The sequence below is a fragment of the Protopterus annectens genome, chromosome 16.part0 (assembly GCF_019279795.1).
Source record: "Protopterus annectens isolate FY-2018-M chromosome 16.part0, PAN1.0, whole genome shotgun sequence".
In the NCBI taxonomy this organism is placed as follows: domain Eukaryota; kingdom Metazoa; phylum Chordata; order Ceratodontiformes; family Protopteridae; genus Protopterus; species Protopterus annectens.
In genome coordinates, this window is record NC_056750.1 from 198,480,815 (window position 1) to 198,503,955 (window position 23,141).

The following is a 23,141-nucleotide window of genomic DNA, read 5'->3' on the forward strand; positions in this document are numbered from 1 at the left end:
ATAGAAATGAGACCAACTATAAATTTTAAATTATATTAACTATGTACCGATTTTTACTGTTCTAAACATAGCAGACAAGAAACAAGCATGTGATCCACTGGTGTTACAGAATAAATACAATATAATTATATGGTCATAGCCTTTGTGAGTAGCCATATCGGAATGCTTACAGTAGAAGCTAACTAAAATGTTGAGTAATCAGAAACAGAGGTACACTAAATGTCACAAAGTTTATATGTTACCTGTTCCTTGTTGTATGCCTCTACTCCCTACGTTACATATTCTTACTTGAATGGATGCAATAGGACTAGGTTTCTATCATCTGCTTGATCAGCATATGTTGCTGCAATTTAACAGTATAAAAATACATTTGCAGAAGGAACCTGTACCTATTTCTATAAATCTGTAAATATCCAGGTTCCCAGCTTAGAGGTCAGAGAATGGTTAATGCTTGATATTATTATAATGAAGCAGTAACAATGTTTGTATATTGGGGTACAGGTTACTTAAATAACAATAACCAGAAATATGAGGTACTGCAAGGGTACCAATATTGCCATACGTGGATAACTGCCAGCAATGCCCTACTCATAGATAAAGTGACAAGGTATGTCACAACAAATGCAGACAGACTTCATTTTGGTCTTTCTATGCTAGCTGATGTTCACACACTGATCTTGAAATCATAGCATTCAAATGTCACTGATTTTAATGAATACCTCTGAATTCTGCTCATAATATTGTTCTATTTCTCCTAAATCGGTGATTTATTTTTAAATATGGTGAATTTACATCAATGCATAATGACAATAAATGCGGTTGCTGACTATTTTTGTTTTAGAAAATGCTTGATAATTCCAGCTTCCTGTTGACTTTCTACATCAGTAGTGCCAGTGTTTAAAGTGTACTCCGATTTGAGACCTTTATCCCTGACTCTAGAGGTAAGAGGTTGGCAGTCATGCTTAGAATCAGTGGCATACTGTGGTGCTTAGACTATGGGATTATGAGACTACAATAAATTTTCTGTCTCATGTCAGAGGCAATTTCTCACCTGTCTAGGTTTAGCGACCATACATCAGTGGGTATGGTGCTTGTTTCATTTCTCTATTGCTGAGTTTACCATTAGAAAGCATCTCTATGCCTTTAAAGCTAAAACTGTTTGACTTTTCCTACTGAAACCCTGCAGCGAATAGATGATTATTACTCAACTGTTTCACCCATCACTGGGTGTCTTCATCATCATCATCTCAGGTTAGGCAAAGACTATACTCTTCATAAACTAACAACAGCACAACATGTATTTAATTTATTGGTGATGTTTGGCACCATTTACAAATAATGTCACATCTAGCAAGTAGCATGCACTCAACAAAGACATTTATAAAAATATGAAGCTTGTCTTACCTTCATGGTTGTTGCTTTTTATGTCTTTCACTTCCTCCTTTTCAGCCTCTGTGCAGCCCTCGATTGTAGCGTCACAGCTGCAATCTTTTGCAAGGGAACTTTCCATGACTGCATTCTGAAGATTGTCTGATAATGTATCCACTGGTGTAACTGTTTCTCCATTACATTCCATAGTTAACTCTTCTATCATAGGGGCATTTTGTGAACAATCCATGGTGAAACTATCATCAGATACAATATTTTCTTGTTCTTGACTTTCTGACTTTGAATTAGCCTTTGTTTTCTGGAAGCCCTTTTTCCTCCTTTTATTGTTACCATTTTTCTTTGATAATGGCTTTGAGTCCTTTAGAAGTTCCTGTATGCATATGCTACTATCTGTGCTGTTTTCTGTCTGACTGGCAAGAGATAGCTGTGTTTGTACTATCGCTGTCTGACTGTCTTCAGAGCACTGACTTTGGTCCCCCTGAGACACTTCTGCACTTTCAGGATTTTTAATACAAAATTCTTGCTGATTATTTATTTCTTTTTCAGAATGAGCAAGTGATAGTGCGTTAGAGCACTCTTGAGTAATACACTTATCCAATAAATGAGTACTTACTTCTTTTGGTTGCAGAGTTTGATCTTGAGTTGTAGCACAGAGGTCTAATGAAGGAACATCAGTACCAAAAACACTGTCATTTACTATTTGAGGTTTAGGTTCTGACAAAGTAATCAGTGCTTCAGAATTGTTTTCAGTTTCATGCAAACTATTAACAGGTAGTTGAGAGTCCACAGAATGTTCTAGTGGTTGTGATATTCCATTTTCAATAACAGCTGTTTCATGAGATGTGTCAGTGGCATGAATGGCTGTAGTAAAATCTGACTGAAGTTGACCGAGGTCTTCCATGACATCCATAATACAACAGTCTGAATCTTCAAACAGTACCATAGAATCCTCCAGAGCACTGTCAACAACTGACTGAGGGGTGAGTGAGTCATGTGACACATACATACTGCTATTGAACAAAGCTGTAGTTATTGGAGTCTCAGCTGATAACTGACCTGCCACAAGTGTACCATCTAAGGATGTCTCTGTGGATAAGGATTTAAACCCTGATGATGATGAAGTGGAGGAGGAAGATGAAATAACACTACTTTGACTGTTATCTGTCTCTCTCTGGTTTTTCCTTGTCAAAGAGTCTGTATCTGATGCAGCAGGGATCTCTAAACTGCCAACAGGTAACTCGTTTACCTCATCCTTAGTAGCAATGGGTTCTTGTGCTTGAGGAGAAAGTGGTAGGAGGTTAGTCTTTATGTTTTCTTGGTCTGATTCTGAAGTCTCAGTTTCAGTGCAGTTGTCACCACAGTGCTCACCTGTGCCAGATACCTGAGATGCAATAACAGCTTCCCTTACCAGATACACACACATGTCTTCTCCACCACAGTTGTTAGTACACACCATGTCAGCTTTAGGAGGCTGAAATTCTATGCAGATTCTTCTTTGGCCTTCTTCATTTTCATCTTGAAGGCTATTTCCCCGAGAGTCTTCATGCACCATTTTGGTGATGGCTGTGTTTTGATTGCTCTCCAAGGAATCCTTTTCATTACTTGCAAAACACAAATTAGCACAGGAGTTATTACCTTCCGTCATTCCAGTTGTAACCGTAAATGTACTGACTTCCTCATCACAGGTATCTTTCTCAGCAGCTTCTGGAAGTGATACAGTCCTGTTGTCTATAACAATATTAGACACCCTTGTTTCAACATTTGCACTCCCACAGGCCTTTTGACGAAAACTTGTTGAAGGATGTAAAGCTTCGTTAGTCCCCCATTTGCCAGCAACATGCTGTGTCTCCACCTTGGAAGGCTTTTGGTGCAACCAGGCTTTATGGTTTCGGTTCCGATTCTTATTGTGTCCTTTTCTAAGGGGTATAGTCTTGGTTTTAAAAATTCCATTCATCTCTAAATATTTCTGTTTAGAATTTGTGTTCATCTCTTCTTGGCTTGGGAGATGTTTCTGAACAACTATTTCTAGCAGCTCCACATATTCTCCTTCGATATTTTCCTTAGAAGACTCTACATGCTCAGCATCCTTGTTCAAATGAGTACAACCATCATTTGATCTTTGGAATTCTTTGCCATATTCTGTTGAAACATAGTCTGCATCCCTTAAATGTGTAGTCGAAGATATTTCAAAACCCTCCCTTTGTTTGTGAGAAACAGAGGGGTGGGACAAAACATCTTCAAGCACTTCAGAGTGCTGTAGTGTAAACACTGAGCTTAATCCCATATTACGTGGAAGTCCTATGTCCCACACAGTGTTTTGACTGTGCCTACTACCCACTACCAACCCCTCTTTGTGGACAAACTGTGGATAAACCACCTCCTGCCATGACACTCGTAGTACATTGTTGTCAGCGACCAGAAGGCAGTTCTCCAGCCGCACAGCATTCCGATCTTTGTTGATACTGTTTAACCACTCAACGGTAAAAATAAAGGGATAGCAGTCCTCCCCAACCACGATTTCTTGGACACTGTAGCCATCCCGGGATAGGCATTTTAGCATTAATCTAGGAGATCTTGCCAGGTAAGGGGTCATCTGTAGGTAAAAGTCCCCTGGCTGCAAAGCCTGCCAGGAGAGAGTTGAAAGCTGCACCACCACCTTCTCATGGAGACATAACGGCCAGCCCTCATGGCGGAACAGGAAACCACTGTACTGTGCCTGAAAGGAAGTATGAAAGTAGAAATGTTGCATATAAAAATGAGTTTGAGAAAAAACAAGAAACATAGCCAGAACATGTTATTCAGAAAGGTTAGCTCTACAAAACACTAATGCAGGAAAGATATTCTGAACATACCATCTTGTGCTATAATGTGAGGTATAAGGGCTACCCTCAGCTACTGGAATAATATAAGTTGCTGTCTGTGTGGTTACTAAACCAGTTATAGCACCATAAGTAATATTTAGGTAATCCTGCAAGTAGGTAAACTCCACTGTCATAGTGCACAGTATACATTGCTTATTATAACTGTAGTAGCAAATTAAAATATGTATTATTGTTGCCTTGTGCGATGCAGAACTTCAGTTTTGTTCAATACATGAAGGCTAACTTGTATGTGGTTATTTTTCTATTTACCCATGATTCCTCTGTCCTCTGGCATTAATGTTTAACACCTACATAGTAAGGCAAGTAGAAGAACCTCCTTGATATGGTTACTGCGGACTGGGAAATGGGTTAAATTGCCATTTCAGTGAATAACATTACATGTTCTTTCATATAACTACAGATTAAAACCAAGTAAAATGTTTCAGAAATTGCTGTATTTAGTAAAGTGTTAATGCAGTACTTGAGCTTTGTGTTATACTACTTTTGAAGTAATAAGTTTCAATAATGATTAGGATTAGGAAGGAGTTTCAAAGGCATAACACCATGAAGGATAATTAAACTGCGGAACATAGTCATCAGGAATTAGAGATGAAGTGACACACTCAAAGTGTTTTCCTGTATTCAGTGTCTGAGACAGGTTTAATATTACCTGATGGAGATTACTATAAATGATGAGATCCCTTGATGGAATATGAAACCATGAGATGTAATGCTGTTGACAGACAGACTGAGAATGTCACACACAAACGAGCACAGAGTTCCTCCACTTGGGAATTGTTTTTATTTATTTATTTGTTAAGTGGGTAGCTAGTGTGGTGTAAGCACTGTTTTCATCTATGACTTGTCAAAGTCAAATATTGCAGTTACTGCAAAATATATTTCCTTCATTTCCTTTATGGACACAGTAAAGAGAACTCATGACGCTGGCTGCATAGTCTCCGCACTCTTTCTCGATCTATCAAAGGCCTTTGATATGGTTTCCCACCCCCTTCTGCTCATGGAACTCTCCAACCTAGGTATCTCACCCCTCAATCAGAACAATTAGTGATCCTGCTTCCTTTACAAATCCCGCAGACTACATCTCTCACCTCTCTGGCTATGCACCTGCACCTCAACAACACACCCCTAAACCTGACTTCTTCCACTATAACCTTACTCTACTCCATCTAAATACTTGTATAACATCTCCATACTTTCTTCCATACTAACACCTTATGCTCTCACTACATCTTGCTATATCCCAACTATTTAGTCTACAAGTCTTAATATTTTTCTTATCCTTAATCTGATACTCTTCACTGTTAATATAATTTATATATATGTTTTATGAATGTATACAGTTTCTAGTTCTATGCTCATACTATAGATGTAAAAATTCTGCACGGTTATCAAACTGATATCCATGGATTGCATCTGTATATAAATTATGTGCTCTGTGTGATATTTCCCTATATTTTAATGTATGTGGAGCTTTTCTCCCTGGGTCTCCACTGAAAATGGGCTCATCAAGGCCCAGTGGACTTTCCCAGTAAACAAATTCAATCACTCAATAAATAAATCAATAAATAAATAAATAAACATGAAACTTATCTGCACATTAGCAGTAATACGGTAAAGAACAGCAAAAACTAATTCTAATGTAATAAATGTAACACATGATATATAAACAGCAAAATAAAAATAATGGCTGTCTTGGCAAATTTCAAGCAACATATGGTTCCTGTCTGGAGTGCTTTTTGTGTAGTGTGTGTACATCCTTCCTTTGACTTCATGGATATTCAGTGGGTAGTTGAATTTCTGTGCCTGTGCATGTTTACAGAGCAATAGCAATATTATATAGCACCCAGTGGACCTCTCTGTTCTGGTACCCCGCAACTTAAAAATTCCATACACAGATGTAACTAGCAGCTTGCTACAGTACGAACACCACAAACAAAGCATTTCAGTGCTTCAGGCATGACTGCAAATAGAGTATTGGCATTCATTTTGAATGCTGCTTCAGTACCAGCCACCCTGCAGTGTGAAAACTGGCTGTAGGTGATTTAGATACTGTTGATGTGCTCCCATGTATACAATGGGAAAAAGGTGGTGATGCCTGTGCCAGTACAGCAATATCACCCCATTAGCAACTGCTTATTGCACCTCCTAATACCCTGGCATTGCTACACCGCTGCAGTGCGTGCACGCGTGTGTGTGTGTATGTCACAGCTGTCAGAAGGTACAGGACATCTTCGGGAAAGAGTTACTTCAAGGAAATAAATGGTTGATAGCAATGAAACAAAATCTAAGACTCGGTTGTCAAAAAGTACTGGATTTGTGTTACAAAGAAAATAAGTGACAACTACAAATGGACTATAAAGGAAGTCTCATCTATCAGACCTCTCTCTGCATATCTTGAGAGAGATAGCCAAGAGGGCTGTCAGTCATCTGCAGCTGAGAAAGCCCATATAAAGGGACAGGAGAGTATCGTACATAGAGTGGGTTGCTGAAGAGGGGCTAGAGGGAAAAGTGATATAACAGCTGCTAGCCCCAATGGCATACTGTAAGACACTGCCAGCCATAGTCCAGGATATTTCTTTTTCCAACCATTTGGATATAAAATATACAAAAAAAGACTTATGCTAATATTTTATTTGCATAAATTATAAACCGATAAAAAGACCAGGAAGTGAAAAATATGCAAAAGGGCACTGCTAAAAATGTAAGTAGTTTTTAAAGGATGGCAAGCAAGAGATATACAATCAAAACTGCTTGGTGCCGTTATGTACTACTGGGAGCTATTTCAGAGACTAGCCATGAGCAATATGGTTTTTTATTACCCCTAGGACTACAGGTAAGAGGTATACCTCGGTGATACCAGATTATTATGCCACTATGTACACCGAGGTGGAGGTAGCTTTGTCCTTGGAGGCAGAAAATATGAGAAATGGGCTCTCCTACTGATACAGTGACAGGAAGAGGGGCTAGCATTATATTAAAACTGTTGACTTGTTTACATAGGTGTTATGCAGTTAAGCAATTAAAAAAATGCTACAATCTGGAAAACAACTGGTTCAGTGTAAATGACCAACTCTAATCTGAAAACAATGCTGATAACATTTGAAGACTAATTCAAGCAGACGGGACAATTATTTGCCCGACTTCATCTTTATATAGACAGAAATATCCCAGAGAGGAATAACATTTATTTACTTTTTGTTACAGGGTGAAAAGATGAAGAGTAATTGCATTTTTCCGAAAGAGTATTTTGCAGAATATGTCTTCAATTTGAGGAGTAAATTTAATAACACCCAGCACAGTCAGAGCTGTAGCAGCATAACGTCTGCTATGACCAGACAGACAGGGCCAGAAAATACACGAATGGGCCAAAAATAATGGTTTCGTTCCTGTATGGTAAGTAATGCCAGTGATGTGGAGGAGATGGCAAGCAGGAAGCAAAAGCACAAAGTTTATCCTATCAATATGATAAAGCCCTACCATGAAAGAGAGGTGGTAGTACTTAGTAGATGCTATGGGTTACATGAGGAAATAGATAAGGATCTAGTGGTTGGCCTGCTTAGTGAGACTCAAACTAACATTGGTGGATGAGGTGCTTTAATCACAGCAGCAGCAAACACTACTCAGGTTCAACAAATCCAAGCTGTGCCTTGTGAATTTCGGGACATGATCACTGCTAAATCAGGATGTACTCAGTCTGTAACATGATCACTGTTAATCCAGGATGTAAATAGCCTGTAACATGAACATTGTTAATCCAGGGTGTACTCAGCCTGTAACATGATCACTGTTAATCCAGGGTGCACTCAGCCTGTTACATAATCACTGTTAATCCAGAATGTACTCAGCCTGTAACATGAACATTGTTAATCCAGGGTGTACTCAGCCTGTAACATGATCACTGTTAATCCAGGGTGTACTCAGCCTGTAACATGATCACTGTTAATCCAGGGTGTACTCAGCCTGTAACATGATCACTGTTAATCCAGGGTGTACTCAGCCTGTAACATGATCACTGTTAATCCAGGATGTACATAGCCTGTAACATGATCACTGCTAAATCAGGATGTTCTCAGCCTGTAACATAATCACCTCTAACACAAGACTTACTAAGTTTGTAACATGATCACTGCTAAACCAGGATGTGCTCAGTCTATAACATGATCACTGGTAAACCAGGGTGTACTCATCCTGTAACACAAACATGGTTATTCCAGAGTGTACTCAAGTCTGTAACATGATCACTTCTAAGGCAGGATGTACTCAGCCTGTAACATGATCACTGCTAAGACAAGATTTATTAAGTTTGTAACATGATCACTGCTAAACCAGGATGTGCTCAGTCTATAACATGATCACTGCTAAATCAGGGTGTACTCATCCAGTAACACAAACATGGTTAATCCAGAGTGTACTCAATCTGTAACATGATCACTTCTAAGACAGGATGTACTCAGCCTGTAACATCATCACTGCTAAGACAAGATTTACTAAGTTTGCAACATGATCACTGCTAAACCAGGATGTGCTCAGTCTATAACATGATCACTGCTAAACCAGGTTGTACTCAGCCTGTAACATGATCATTGTTAAAATAAGATGTATTCAGCCTGTAACATGATCATTCTTAACCTCGGGTGTACTCAGCCTGTAACATGATCACTGTTAACCTCGGGTGTACTCAGCCTGTAAAATAATCACTTTTAAACCAGTGTGTACTCAGCCTGTAACATGATCACTGCTAAGCCAGGATGTACTCATCTTGTAACATGACCTTTGTTAAAATAAGATGTATTCAACCTGTAACATGATCACTGTTAATACAGGGTGTAGTCAGCCTTTAACATGATCACTGTTAATCCAGGATGTACTCAGCCTGTAACATGAACATTGCTAATTAAGGATGTACTCAGCCTGTAACATGAACATTGTTAATCCAGGGTGTACTCAGCCTGTAACATGATCACTGTTAATCCAGGGTGCACTCAGCCTGTTACATCATCACTGTTAATCCAGAATGTACTCAGCCTGTAACATGAACATTGTTAATCCAGGGTGTACTCAGCCTGTAACATGAACATTGTTAATCCAGGGTGTACTCAGCCTGTAACATGATCACTGTTAATCCAGGGTGTACTCAGCCTGTAACATGATCACTGTTAATCCAGGGTGTACTCAGCCTGTAACATGATCACTGTTAATCCAGGGTGTACTCAGCCTGTAACATGATCACTGTTAATCCAGGATGTACATAGCCTGTAACATGATCACTGCTAAATCAGGATGTTCTCAGCCTGTAACATAATCACCTCTAACACAAGACTTACTAAGTTTGTAACATGATCACTGCTAAACCAGGATGTGCTCAGTCTATAACATGATCACTGGTAAACCAGGGTGTACTCATCCTGTAACACAAACATGGTTAATCCAGAGTGTACTCAAGTCTGTAACATGATCACTTCTAAGGCAGGATGTACTCAGCCTGTAACATGATCACTGCTAAGACAAGATTTATTAAGTTTGTAACATGATCACTGCTAAACCAGGATGTGCTCAGTCTATAACATGATCACTGCTAAATCAGCGTGTACTCATCCTGTAACACAAACATGGTTAATCCAGAGTGTACTCAATCTGTAACATGATCACTTCTAAGACAGGATGTACTCAGCCTGTAACATCATCACTGCTAAGACAAGATTTACTAAGTTTGCAACATAATCACTGCTAAACCAGGATGTGCTCAGTCTATAACATGATCACTGCTAAACCAGGTTGTACTCAGCCTGTAACATGATCATTGTTAAAAGAAGATGTATTCAGCCTGTAACATGATCATTCTTAACCTCGGGTGTACTCAGCCTGTAACATGATCACTGTTAACCTCGGGTGTACTCAGCCTGTAAAATAATCACTTTTAAACCAGTGTGTACTCAGCCTGTAACATGATCACTGCTAAGCCAGGATGTACTCATCTTGTAACATGACCTTTGTTAAAATAAGATGTATTCAACCTGTAACATGATCACTGTTAATACAGGGTGTAGTCAGCCTTTAACATGATCACTGTTAATCCAGGATGTACTCAGCCTGTAACATGAACATTGCTAATTAAGGATGTACTCAGCCTGTCACATGAACATTGTTAATCCAGGGTGTACTCAGCCTGTAACATGAACATTGTTAATTAAGGATGTACTCAGCCTGTAACATGAACATTGTTAATTAAGGATGTACTCAGCCTGTAACATGAACATTGTTAATCCAGGGTGTACTCAGCATGTAACATGATCAATGTTAATTCAGGGTGCACTCAGCCTGTAACATGATCACTGCTAAGTCAGGATGTTCTCAGCCTGTAACATAATCACCTCTAAGACAAGATTTACTAAGTTTGCAACATGATCACTGCTAAACCAGGATGTGCTCAGTCTATAACATGATCACTGCTAAACCAGGGTGTATTCATCCTGTAACACAAACACGGTTAATCCAGAGTGTACTCAATCTGTAACATGATCACTTCTAAGCCAGGATGTACTCAGCCTGTAACATGATCACTGCTAAGACAAGATTTACTAAGTTTGCAACATGATCACTGCTAAACCAGGATGTGCTCAGTCTATAACATGATCACTGCTAAACCAGGTTGTACTCAGCCTGTAACATGATCATTGTTAAAATAAGATGTATTCAGCCTGTAAAACATGATCATTCTTAATCTCGGGTGTACTCAGTCTGTAACATGATCACTGTTAACCTCAGGTGTACTCAGCCTGTAAAATAATCACTTTTAAACCAGTGTGTACTCAGCCTGTAACATGATCACTGCTAAGCCAGGATGTACTCATCTTGTAACATGACCTTTGTTAAAATAAGATGTATTCAACCTGTAACATGATCACTGTTAATACAGGGTGTATTCAGCCTGTAACATAATCACTGCTAAGACAAGATTTACTAAGTTTGTAACATGATCACTGCTAAACCAGATTGTGCTCAGTCTATAACATGATCAATGTTAATCCAGGGTGTACTCAGCCTGTAACATGATCACTTCTAAGCCAGAATGTACTCAGCCTGTAACATGATCACTGTTAACCTCAGGTGTACTCAGCCTTTAACATGATCACTAGGATATACTCAGCTTGTAACATAATCACTTTTAAACCAGTGTGCACTCAGCCTTTAACCTGATCACAGCTAAGCTAAGATGTACTCAGCTTGTAACATGATCACTGATAAACCAGGACATACTCAGGCTGTAACACGATCACTGTTAAGCCAGGATGTAGACCACCATATAAATAGAGAAAAATAATGAATAGTCAAATGGGTTGCTTACAGGGTTCCTGAGTAAGTCAAGCAAACTATGTAGGAGGAACTGGAGGAAACGTTCCTTTTGAGGTTAGTTCAGGAATTTAGTAGCCTCTGGGTGGTACTGGTGATGGGAGTACTAGGAACTGTGCATACTATAGAAAGCTAGACAGTTACAGTGAAACAGATGTGTGTCACATGCACAGAAAAGATGAAGTTTTACAACTGGGTGGGGCAAAATAACTCAATACCATCCTACCAGGGTTACTGGTAGCTATCCTTGACACACACACAGGACAAGAGGGAGAGAAGTCAACATTTATTACTCAATTGGGGTTGTATAAATTCACCAGAATGCATTTTGACATGAAAAATACACCATCAACTATCCCGAAACTGGTGGATCATACCAGGAAATGGAGACTAAACTGCAGCCTGTGTTGATATTTATTTGTAGATCCTGGCTGGAACAGGTTCAACATGTCTAAAATATGTTGAACATATTAAAATAGCTGGGCTAAACAGCAAGAAAAGCAAATCTTGATTAGGACTGCAGAAGTACTTCACACTGGACATTGGATGGGAGGTTGTAAAGTTCAGACCAAGCCTGCCAAAGTAGGTGCTACTAAGGCATGACCTACCTCAGTAGCCAAAAAGCAAGTAAAGGCATTCCTTTGAATAGTATGATATTCCAGATGTTTCATCCTCTATAGTTGTGTTTCAACTCAGCTGTCAGCCCTTGCTCAAATCAATCAGTCAATCAATCAATCAAAAAATAACTAAAATTAATTAAAAAATAAAATAAACAGGCTAAATCTGGTTATCTGGACACCAGCTTCTGAAAAGGTATTCCAAAGGTTTAAGAAGACCTTCAGTGGACCCCGCTGTAGTAGCTAGCTTTCATTATAGCCAGGAATTTATTATAGAAGTAAATATTGTACTTGGGGTTTCTCCAAAGGTGGAAGAAGATCCAGTAGTTTTCCAGAGATGTAGACATCAGCCAAGAGAAGAAATGTATGCATTCATATAAGAGGAGTGCTTGGAAATAATGTGAGCTTTCCAAAAACTCCAACTCCGGTTTACACTGGTATTCTCCAGTGCACTCCTACAAATGTGCACATACTCAGGACCACAATATCGAGAAATGGACATAACATACTTCAGAACAAATAATTATATTGAACAACAAACATCCTTCTCCCTCTCTGATAGCATGGACCTTGGATCAAATCCTACCATGGGTCCATTAGGCTGACATGTTTGAATGTGGTATGTCCAGTCCTCAATGTCCTCATCCTTTGCATGTACATATCAGTATGTGTCAAATCAACATTACCCATGTAAATACTTTAACTTTACTTGAATGATAAGAAATTTAAAGTACTAACAGAATATAATCCATTAAAGTTTTTACACAGAGCTAGTGGTCAAAATAGCAAACTGTTTAGATGGTGTTTGGGTATGCAGTCCTACAAAGTGACCATCCAGCATAGAAGTGGTATCAATAATGCAAAGACAGATGGCTTTTGTGGGTAAGGGAAATGGGTAGTGTGACTTCAAAAATAAGTTTTCATACCTCAGGTTTGAATGCTGAGGGTTTCGTAATGAAACTAAATACAATCTACAAAGGACAGCAATACATGAGGACAGCTGTGATAAGTTGGAAAAAGTTACTGTTTTTCCAAAAAAGCATGAAAAGCAAATCAGCTGTATTAGAGCCATTTCAAATTTAAAAGTGTGCGTGAATAATTGTTCAAAAGATAATAGTACAAAAATGGCATTGTACCTGCCTTTTCACTAAAATGGAACATGCAAAAGATAATGTGTAAAATAGTACATAACAGTTTAAGGATGAATTTAGACTATGCATCTTGACTCATTGCCCCGCTGCAAAGTTTAATGTTGCTTGAAAGTTGCTTCTCTCAGTCAAATGCTAATCCACTACAATGCCTTACTTGGACAGTAGCTTCTTGGAACTCCTGACCTCACCAGAAGCATTTAACCATGGAAAGAGGAAGGTATCTTCTAAATTCAGATGACGTCTACCTGGATGTATAGACAGAGGGTCAGATTGTTTATTTTATTTTATAGAACTAATAAAATATAAACAGTATAAATGCCATACAATAAAATATAAATAATATAAAAGTCCTACAATAAAAGAATGGAAAAGGGGTAAATTATTAATTCAGAAAGCAACAGAAGTTGCAGGAGTTATGACTGTTTCCTGGAGGATAACATTACAGACAGAACTCAAGCTATACAACCTGTAAGGACTTTGAAACTTCTGTTTTAAAAATGAAAGTCAGATACAGTAATGAGCCCTGTAACTTTTAACCAGAAGCATCTAGCCTTTAGTTTAGATATCAGAGAGCTTTTTCTCAACCTTGACTCTGTTTTTGACATTTTATTTTTTCATTCTTTATGCAAGAATGTTTCTGTTTGCATATTGACTGTTCAAGTTTCTTCTTCTTCTCCTTCAGCTTTTCATGTTAGGGATTGCCACAGCAAAATAACAGTCCACAGAATGACTGGCAGTGGAGTTTTACGGTGTTGAGTTGCCAGCCTGACGCCCAACCTTCTACAGAAGGTGCCCACACTCACACGTAGGGTCAATTTAGAGTGCCCAAATAATGCTTTATTTTATGTATTCCAAATTAAAGAATGCCATTATTCAACCCTTAATTACTGAAGTTGATGGCTTAGTTATTGGTTTACTGCTTTATGCATTTTAGAGCCAACCCTACAAAGGGCAACATCTTAGAACTTGTGTTGTTGCTACTTCCCACACAAAAAAAAAGAATAAAATGCATGCATGTGCGTGTACATGTTTCTGTGCGTGTTTTGGTAAGGAAATTTGCCTTGCCCATTTTTCTGCTGTTTCTGGAAAGAAATATAGCTCTTAAGCCATGTTAGTGGAGAAGGACTCATGACAGAATGTTTTAGTTTATAGAGAGGCACGTACACAGATGCACATGCACATCTTTATTTTTCAAGAAAGGTAATAATCCATTGTAGATAGCAGTATGGGAAGTTATCAGCTGAAAATAAAATTAACACCTTTATAACAAGGAAGGCCCTCAGTAATTAGAACTATTAGGTAAGTCTGAGACAGAAAATTTTGTCTCTGTTCTAACTGAGCATTTCAATTGCTCAGTACTTTGTGAAGATATTAATCACTTTCACAACTGTAAGCTTAAAAAAGAAAACATTAAATAAGTAGTTTTGTATAGGCCAAGCCCTGACTGCAATGCCCATGCAGGGGGATGGCTCCTTACTTCCATACACAAAAAAGAAATTATGTACTTAACATAACGTTCCATGTGAATTGTTCATCTCTCTTTCATTCTTTACTGATGGGTTCGGAGCTGATCCCTCAGCTCTGAGTTGACCAATTGCAAAGCTCGAGGTCTTCAAATAGCTTGAGGCCAAGTCCCTATCCCATGATGCACCTAGAGTTACCTCAGATCTTGTTTGCTGCGTATAATAATACCATATGTCATTCTTTCACTCCCAAGAGAAGGTATAGAAGGATTGAGTAACCAGGATGGATCCAGCATCTTGGTCATCTAACAGCCCGGGAGGGACATAAGAATGAAGGTGAGATGAACAAGTCACATGGAACGTTATGGTAAGTACATACCTTCTTTATGTGAAGTTGTTCTATCTCGCTGTTCATTTTTTACTGATGGGTAGCATTCCAAGCACCATCAATCTCGGTGGCTCACAGGAGTATATTTCTCAGGACCGTGGATCCAAAGGAGGCCCTGTCGACTTTTTAATGAGTGATAAAGGTATGAGGTTTTGACCAAGTGGCTGCTGCGCAAATGTTATCAACAGGAAGTCTGGAAGAAAAGGCAGAGGCTGTAGAAACTGCTCTGGTTGAATAAGCTTTAATTTTATGCTGCAAAGGCATATTGGCAGCTGAATAAGCAAAGCTGAGACAATCGGATAACCATTTAGACAGAGTTGTTTTAGCCACTGGTCTACCCTTCCTGGAGTATGAAAATGAAACAAAAAGCTGGTCTGATTTTCTAAAATCTTTTGTTCTATCCAAATAAAATTTGAGCTGTCTGTGAACATCACGTTTGTGCAGCATGTACTCTAAATTGTTTGAATGGTTGGGGAAGAAGACTGGCAAATCAATAATTTGGCTGAGATTAGTTTCAGTGCAAACTTTGGGCAAGAATGAGGGGTTTGTTCTAAGTGAGACTCTGTCAGCATGGAATATCAAATAAGGAGGCTTGATGGATAAAGCCTGAAGCTCTGACACTCTGTGGGCAGAAGTAATAGCTACTAAAATGATGGTTTCCATGACAAAAATGTGAGGTCACAAGAGGAAGCTGGTTCAAATGGCGGAAGAATTATGTGGGAAAGCATAAAATTTAGATTCCATGGAGAATAGGGAGATTTCACAGGTGGTCTAATATGAAAGGTCCCTTTGAGAAAGGCTTTGGATAACTTATGTGACATAACATTTGAAGGTTGTGCATCAGGGCTGGCAACTCGGTACGTAAAACTCTACTGCCAATCATTAGCGGACTGGAGTTCCGCTGTGGTGACCCCTAACTGGGAAAAGCCAAAATATACAACAACTTCAAATCCAAGGTGAAAATTAGAAATAGCAGCCAGTTGAACACGAACTGTTGCTGCTGCAGCTTCTTTGTTAAAAATCATAGTTAAGAACTCAAAAATGGAGGCCATAAGGGCTTGGTAAGGATCAATATTGTTTTTAGAGGCCCATATAGAATTTTTTTTCCATTTGCTAAGATATAGCTTCCTAGAAGAAGATTTATGAGAAGATAAAAGAATGTGTTTTGTCTCATTGGAAAGATTATGGAACCTGGCTATGACGGGAATTTGAGCAGCCAAGCTGTCAGCTTCAGGGACTGCAGAGAGGGATGAAGTTCCCTCGATGAGTGCGTCAGAGGGTCCAGAACTGGGTCCAGAATCTAAGGGTCCTCCAAAAGATGAAGTCAAAGGAAGGGGAACCAAATCTGATGAGGCCAATGAGGGGCTATTAGAATGATGGTCCTTCCCAGGGTTTTTGCTTTCTGTAGAACCCTGGGTATCAATGGGATTGGTGGAAATGCATAGAAGAGACCTGAAGACCAATCGTGTAAGAGTGCATCCCTTGGGGCTTCTCCCGGAGGAAAATCAGAGAAAGTAGCTTTTGCATTTCATGTTCATGTGACTGGCAAAAAAGGTTGCAGCAAGGCTCGCCCCATCTGTGGAATATCCTGTCTGCTATTTCTTTCTTGTGGAACCACTCATGAGGCAACAAGATTGCTCTGGTCAGCTTGTCTGCTATCACATTGGATTTCCCCGGGATGTGCGTTGCCAACAGAAAGCGCTGGGTGGAAACAGCCCACTGCCATACTCTGACAGCCTTGCGACAAAGGGGGCAAGACTTGGTTCCTCCTTGTTTGTTCAAATACCAGACCACCGACATGTTGTCTGTCTGAATCGCAATCGTACCCCGAGGAAGAGAGTCCTGAAAGTACTGCAATGCCAAAAGTACTGCTCTCATCTCTAGGACATTGATATGCAGATGTGTCTCTTGATCGGTCTATGTGCCTTGGGCTGTCTTTCCCTGAAAATCCCCCCCCTCACCATATCACAGAAGTGTCCATGGTCACTGTGGCTGCTGGAGGGGGTAGCACAAATGGGTGTCCTAGCGTGTCATGAAGTGAGGTCAACCACCACTGAAGATCCTTTTTGCAGGAATTTGTTATCATTACCATGTGAGACATGGGAAGCTCTTGGTAAGACCATTGAGTGAACAAGTATCCGCATATGCATACGAGCTAGTGGTATTGCTAGAATTGCTGCTGCCATCATGCCTAACCATTTCAGAAGTTCTGATGCTGGTGCTCTGTCTTTGGATATCAGAACGCTGACATGATGATGAAGAAGAAAGACTCTTTCTATTGGAAGCCTTAGTGTGGTGGTGGTGGTGTCCAGTTCTGCCCCGATAAAAATGATATGCTGCGATGGCGACAAGGCAGATTTTTCTGAGTTGATTGTAATGCCCAGTTGATTGCAGAGTGACAGAGTGGACTCCCTGGCCTGAATGAGTTGATGCCTGGTGGTGGCGATAAGGAGCCAATCATTTAGATACGGAAACACCTGGAATCCTAAATGCCTCAGGTGAGCCGTGACCACTGCCATGCATTTGGTGAACACTCTGGGGACTGTAGTGAGACCAAAGAGCAGGGCTCAAAACTGGTAATGATTGGCTCCCAGCTGGAAGTGCAGATGATCCCTGGATGGCCTGGCCATTTTTATGTGGTAGTATGCATCCTTGAGATCTATAAAGCACATCCAATTGTCTTTCCCTAAGAAGGGAAGTATAGACTGAAGCATGACCATCTGGAAGTTCTCTTTCTTTACATATTTGTTCAGTCTGCTGAGGTCCAATATGGGTGTCCAGTTCCCCGTCTTTTTTGGAACTAAAAAGAATCTTGAGTAAGTTCCGGATCCTGTCTGGTCTGCTGGGACTGGCTGGATGACTCCCTTTCTTAGCAATGTTTGACCTCTATTTTTGCTTGTTCCCTGTAACTGGGTGGAATGTCTGGAATTTTTCTTATGGGTGGATGGGGTGTGGCAAATGGGATGAAGTATCCTCTGGAAATGATACTTTGTACCCAGCTGTCTTTTGTTATTTTGAGCCAGGCGTCTGGGTACAAAGATAAATTACCCCCGACTGCCTCCAGAGCAGGACAGTCGGGCATCCTTTCAGAAGCGCTGGTAGGGCTTCCCAGAGAAGTGATCTCTGTCGCCCTGGTGTTGCAGACCCCCTCTGCCGAGAGTGCAGCGTCTTCCATTATTGCCCCCTCCTCTGCCTCTGGAGGGGGGTTCAACATGTGTGTCCTGAAAGGCTCCTTGGGCTTTTCAGAACTACATTTTTCCTCTCCTTTGACCCTTAGGGTAGGGTCTGGTGGGGTGGAAAAATGGACCCCGACGGCAGACAGAGTCCTTCCATCCTGCTCACACCTGGTTAAGGTTTCCTTCACTTTAGGCCCGAAAAGGGACGAGACATCAAAGGGAGTATTCACAAAGGATGACTTGAAGGGCTCTGTGAAGGAGCATAAGCACATCCAGGAGTGTCTCCTAAGAGCAACTCTTGTACTCGTTGCCCTACTCGTTCCATCAGCTGCATATGAGATGTGAGATGAGGCTCATGGATGAGTCTACTATAGAACTGAGGTTAGCAAGCTGGGCGCCAACTTTGTCGGTAGCTCCTGCAGTTACTGTACCCTGAAGAGTATCTCCTAGCTCTTTAAGGAGATCTCTTTGTAACCTGGTAAAATGGATTAAGTAGTTCAGCGAACGAAGAGCAAAAGTCACTGAACTGAGCATGCACTTCCCATATCTATCCATGATCCTGGAGTCTCTGTTAGGAGGATGGATAGAGGAGGAAGTTTCAGACATTTCTTTTTTGGTGGCTGCTGCCATCACCATGGCATCAACTGGAACACCTTTTGTTAAGAAAGATTTGTCAAGGGGGGCAGAAATGAACTTATTAGACCTCCTAGGGACAGGCTCCATAGTATCCGGAGCCCTTCATGAGACCAGCTGCATCAGCTCATCGAAGGACGGAGACACCCAAGAGGTGGAGGGCTGAGATCTGAAGCCTTCAGGAGAACTGACTCATCCTCAGTAGGGTTTGTTGCCTGCCAGTCACCTCTCTGCTTCAGGATTTCAAGTATCTCACCGAATAAGATACAGAGGGGGACCGTGGGGACCCTTCTTACTCATCTAAGTCAGTATCAGATGTTAGAGACTTCTGGGGAGGGAGTCTAGATGTTTCCACTTACACAATCTCTTCCTGGGAACCTCATCAGTGGGAGCTTCTGGTGAGTTCTCGGAAGTGCAAGGGCCACCCAATGGGGCTTTCTAAGGCCTTGGGTCTCTATGCTTGGTCAGGATGTGTGAGGCAGAAGCAGACAAAGGTACTTTAGGGGAAGAGGAAGCCAGACCTGAGGTCGAGGATGTCTTAGGAGACATGACTCTCCTCATGGAATCGAAAGCACCTCTGCTCTGATGCGAGGGAACCGATGAATCTGAGGAAACCGTTGATACCCCCGGCACCGGGACAGTGGGCTCCTAACCTGAGGTAGGAGCCTAGCTCATTCGAGCTGAAGCCCCGACAGGCAGAGTTGGAACCGACAACTCAGTCCGACTATCCTCCCCAGACCCAACCAGAGAGTGTCAGCTCCTAGAGTCCCCGATCGGCACCGAGGGAGGAAGTCAGAGTGAAGGGAGGTGAAGACACTGGAGCAGTCGTCGGCTCCGAGGGTTCCAGAATCAACAGGTCCAACTCCTCTGGCTCCGAAGGACCAGTATGGCTCAGAGGAGGAACAGTTCGAGCTGCTGTAAGAGTATTCGGCTCCGAAGCCACTTGGGTCGAAGCCGATAAAATTTTTGCCAAGGCCGGTGCCAGTAACAGCTTCTGCACCACACGATTCATGTCCAGATCAGAAAGGCTGATAGAGGACTGAGATGATCGCACCAAAGGTGGTACCGACTGTAATAATGGACTCTTAGGAGTTTTGGATACTGGTTCCAAGACTGGGGACTGGCTCCGAAAAGAAAAAACTGTCTGATCCGATGGCAGTGGAGCTGAAGTTGATAATTTTTTAGATTTCTTAGATTCAGAATTCTTAAAGGACTTTGAGGACTTGCTGGATCCATCTTGGTCATTCAAAGCTTCTTGGAAGGACAGTTTCAACAAACCTCTGTCTATTAGTTTTCTTTTCCTATCCTGTAGGACCATGGAGGAGAAGGAATGGCATATAGCACAGCTATCTTGTAAATGCAGTGCTGCTAGACAGTACACACAATTTACATGGCTGTCTGTTACAGACATCTTTTGGCCACACTTTGAGCACTTTTTGATGTCAGACTTGGGATGCTTCTCTTGGTCAGCCATTGAAAACTCTGAGAGAAAAATTACTGTCACCACAAAAAATTCTAACAGTAATTATCCACAAAAAGCCTTAATAAACTCAGGCTAAGTCACACACTCAGTAATTCTAATGTAAATATTAAAGTGACAGAAAAAGGTAAATTACTGTCACCACAAACTGTCTAAAACACACAATATGAGCAGACTATGCAAAGAAAGGAGTATAGCTGCTATATAGTACAACACACTGTCTAAAAAAATTCTAAAGAATATCTATGTTAGACAAAATTACTGTTAACTATGAAAAACTATCACAGTAATTAAACATTTCAAGCCTTTCCAAAAAAAAATTCAAGGCTAAACATACCACACAGAAATAACTATACTATCTAACTATTTAGCAAAAAATGTGACAAAAGGTCACTGACTAAACACACATTATTAACTAGAAAAAGGTTTTTAAATTAGGCCTAAAACAAGAGACCAACTAGGGAAATTTTTTATCACACTGAGGGAAGGGACTAAAATGTAGAAACACACACCAAAAAGCTGTAAGAGCTTTCTAAAACTATTTAAACTATCTAACTAAATATCAATATAAGTAAGTAGAAAAAAAACAGTTTTACTGGCCTGAGCTAATGCAGAACCTCTGATATGTTGCAGAGGCAAACTAGATCTGAGGTAAATCTAGGTGCATCATAGGATAGGGACTTGGCCTCGAGCTATTTGAAGACCTCGAGCTTTGCAAATGGCTGACTCAAGAGCCGAGAGATTGGCTCCGAACCCATCAGTAAAGAATAAACGGTGATATAGAACAACTTCACATCTCAGATTTTTGCATAAACAAGGGTAATGGTGAATATTTGCCTATTATTTTTGGAACCTTGGATTTCACTTAGGTATGTAAGAGGAGTGTGTGGGAGTGGTCATCACCTTCCACAATATGAATGGAAATTACCTGTATTTATAAGGCAAACCACATGACTGAATGGTGAATAATGTGAGCTCACTACTTCAAAACAGTAATACAAATAGTGCACTGGAATACTGAGAATGACATTATGAGAAATGGAATTATGCATCTGGAACTTATCTAATAATTTACACTGATTTTAGAGCACTGCAGTATGAATAATCATTGCCATATTCACAACGGTATCTCACTTGTAGGTGAGCAGCGGTACAATGAGTAGCACTATTGTCTCACAGCAAGACGATCTCTGCTTTGAATCTTGGCTGGGATGCCTTCTGTGTCGAGTCAGCATGCCCCCCTATATTTATGTGAGTTTTCTCTTAATGGTCTGGTTTCCGTCCACATACCAAATACATGCAGTACGTAGAATGGTGATTTGTAAACTGTCTGAAGGTGGGTGTGTGAGACAGAAGAAAAGCCAGGTAATCTACTTCTGCTTCTCTCTTGCTAGTAAACTGCATGGATGGCAGTGGCTATAGGAGTGTCAACTGCAACTCACAGGTACGTATGGATGGACCACACTTATTTTTAAATTTCTTCTAAGATATCAGAATTTAACACTTGGCCAAGATGGCAAACTGCTAACAATACAAAGTCTTAGCTCTAGTTCATTTTCTTTTTTCTGACAGGATTTTATTATACAAACTTAACAAAAAATTTTTTTTATATATTTTGAGTCTTTTAAACAAACTTGGACAACTATTTGAAAGAAAAATCAAATGTTATGTTTTTTCTTTGATTTGCCTGTCAGAAGTTTTATAGAATGTTGTGACAGAATGAGCCACTCACAAGTGAACTTTCAAGACAACTCAATGATAAAGGAACTACGGTCCATAATGGGCAGTATCCAGGAGCTTTCTGTTAAATATGATAATCTTGAGATTAAAATGGACAATATAAAAGAAGATTCCAAGAAAGAAACAGAAATGTTAAAAGAGATTATAAAACAACAATTTGATCAGGTCTCAGCAACAGAAGACACATTAAATGACCTGGATAGCAGAATGGCAAAGAGTGAGAATCACACAGAATTCCTGTTAAAACAAAATACTTTGCTTGTGGAAAAACTAGAGGACCTAGAAAGTAGAGCCAGAAGAAATACTATTAGGGTATATGGAATACCAGAAAAGGAAGAAATAGACAATATGTTTTAGTTTTTAACTAACTGGATGCCTAAAATTCTAAATCTACCAGAAGCTCTCTCTGTTGCTATTATGAGAGCCCATAGATCTCTTTTTGACTTATTTGAAGAAAACTCCTCCGGTCCCTAGATCTATTATTGTAAAATTTCTCTCCAGCCAATACAAGGACCTAGTACTGAAGACTGCTAGGGCTAATTCTCTGATAAAAATAAACAATGCTATCAGGTTTGACAGTGACTATACTGCATCTGTTATAACCAAAAGGAAAGCATTTATTCCATTCATAAAACACTTACAGAAACTCAACTATTTTTTCCAGCCAGAATTAGGATCTTTTTACCAGATAGTCAGAAAACTTTTAATTATCTAGATGATTCAGTGGACTTTTCTCAGAAAAAGAAACTTTTTCATCAATCAGAAAATATGGATTGGACTCTTGTCATCTTAAAGTGACCAGCAACAAGAAGTTGCTGGTCTTCAAAGGACCAAAATAGTTAAAAAAATAAAGTAAAGTAATGTTGTTCTCA

The 23,141-nt window shown here is 40.1% G+C and overlaps 1 protein-coding gene across 1 annotated transcript in view; it reads right to left on the minus strand.

Annotated features, from left to right (window-relative positions):
* The window catches only part of LOC122790866 (rho guanine nucleotide exchange factor 40-like), a 1,619,416-nt gene that overhangs the window by 912,649 nt on the left and 683,626 nt on the right, over positions 1-23,141 (minus strand). The window contains exon 3 of the mRNA XM_044058526.1: positions 1,405-4,105. Coding sequence (XP_043914461.1) covers positions 1,405-4,105 — 2,701 coding nt within the window. The remainder of the gene's footprint in view (positions 1-1,404; positions 4,106-23,141) is intronic.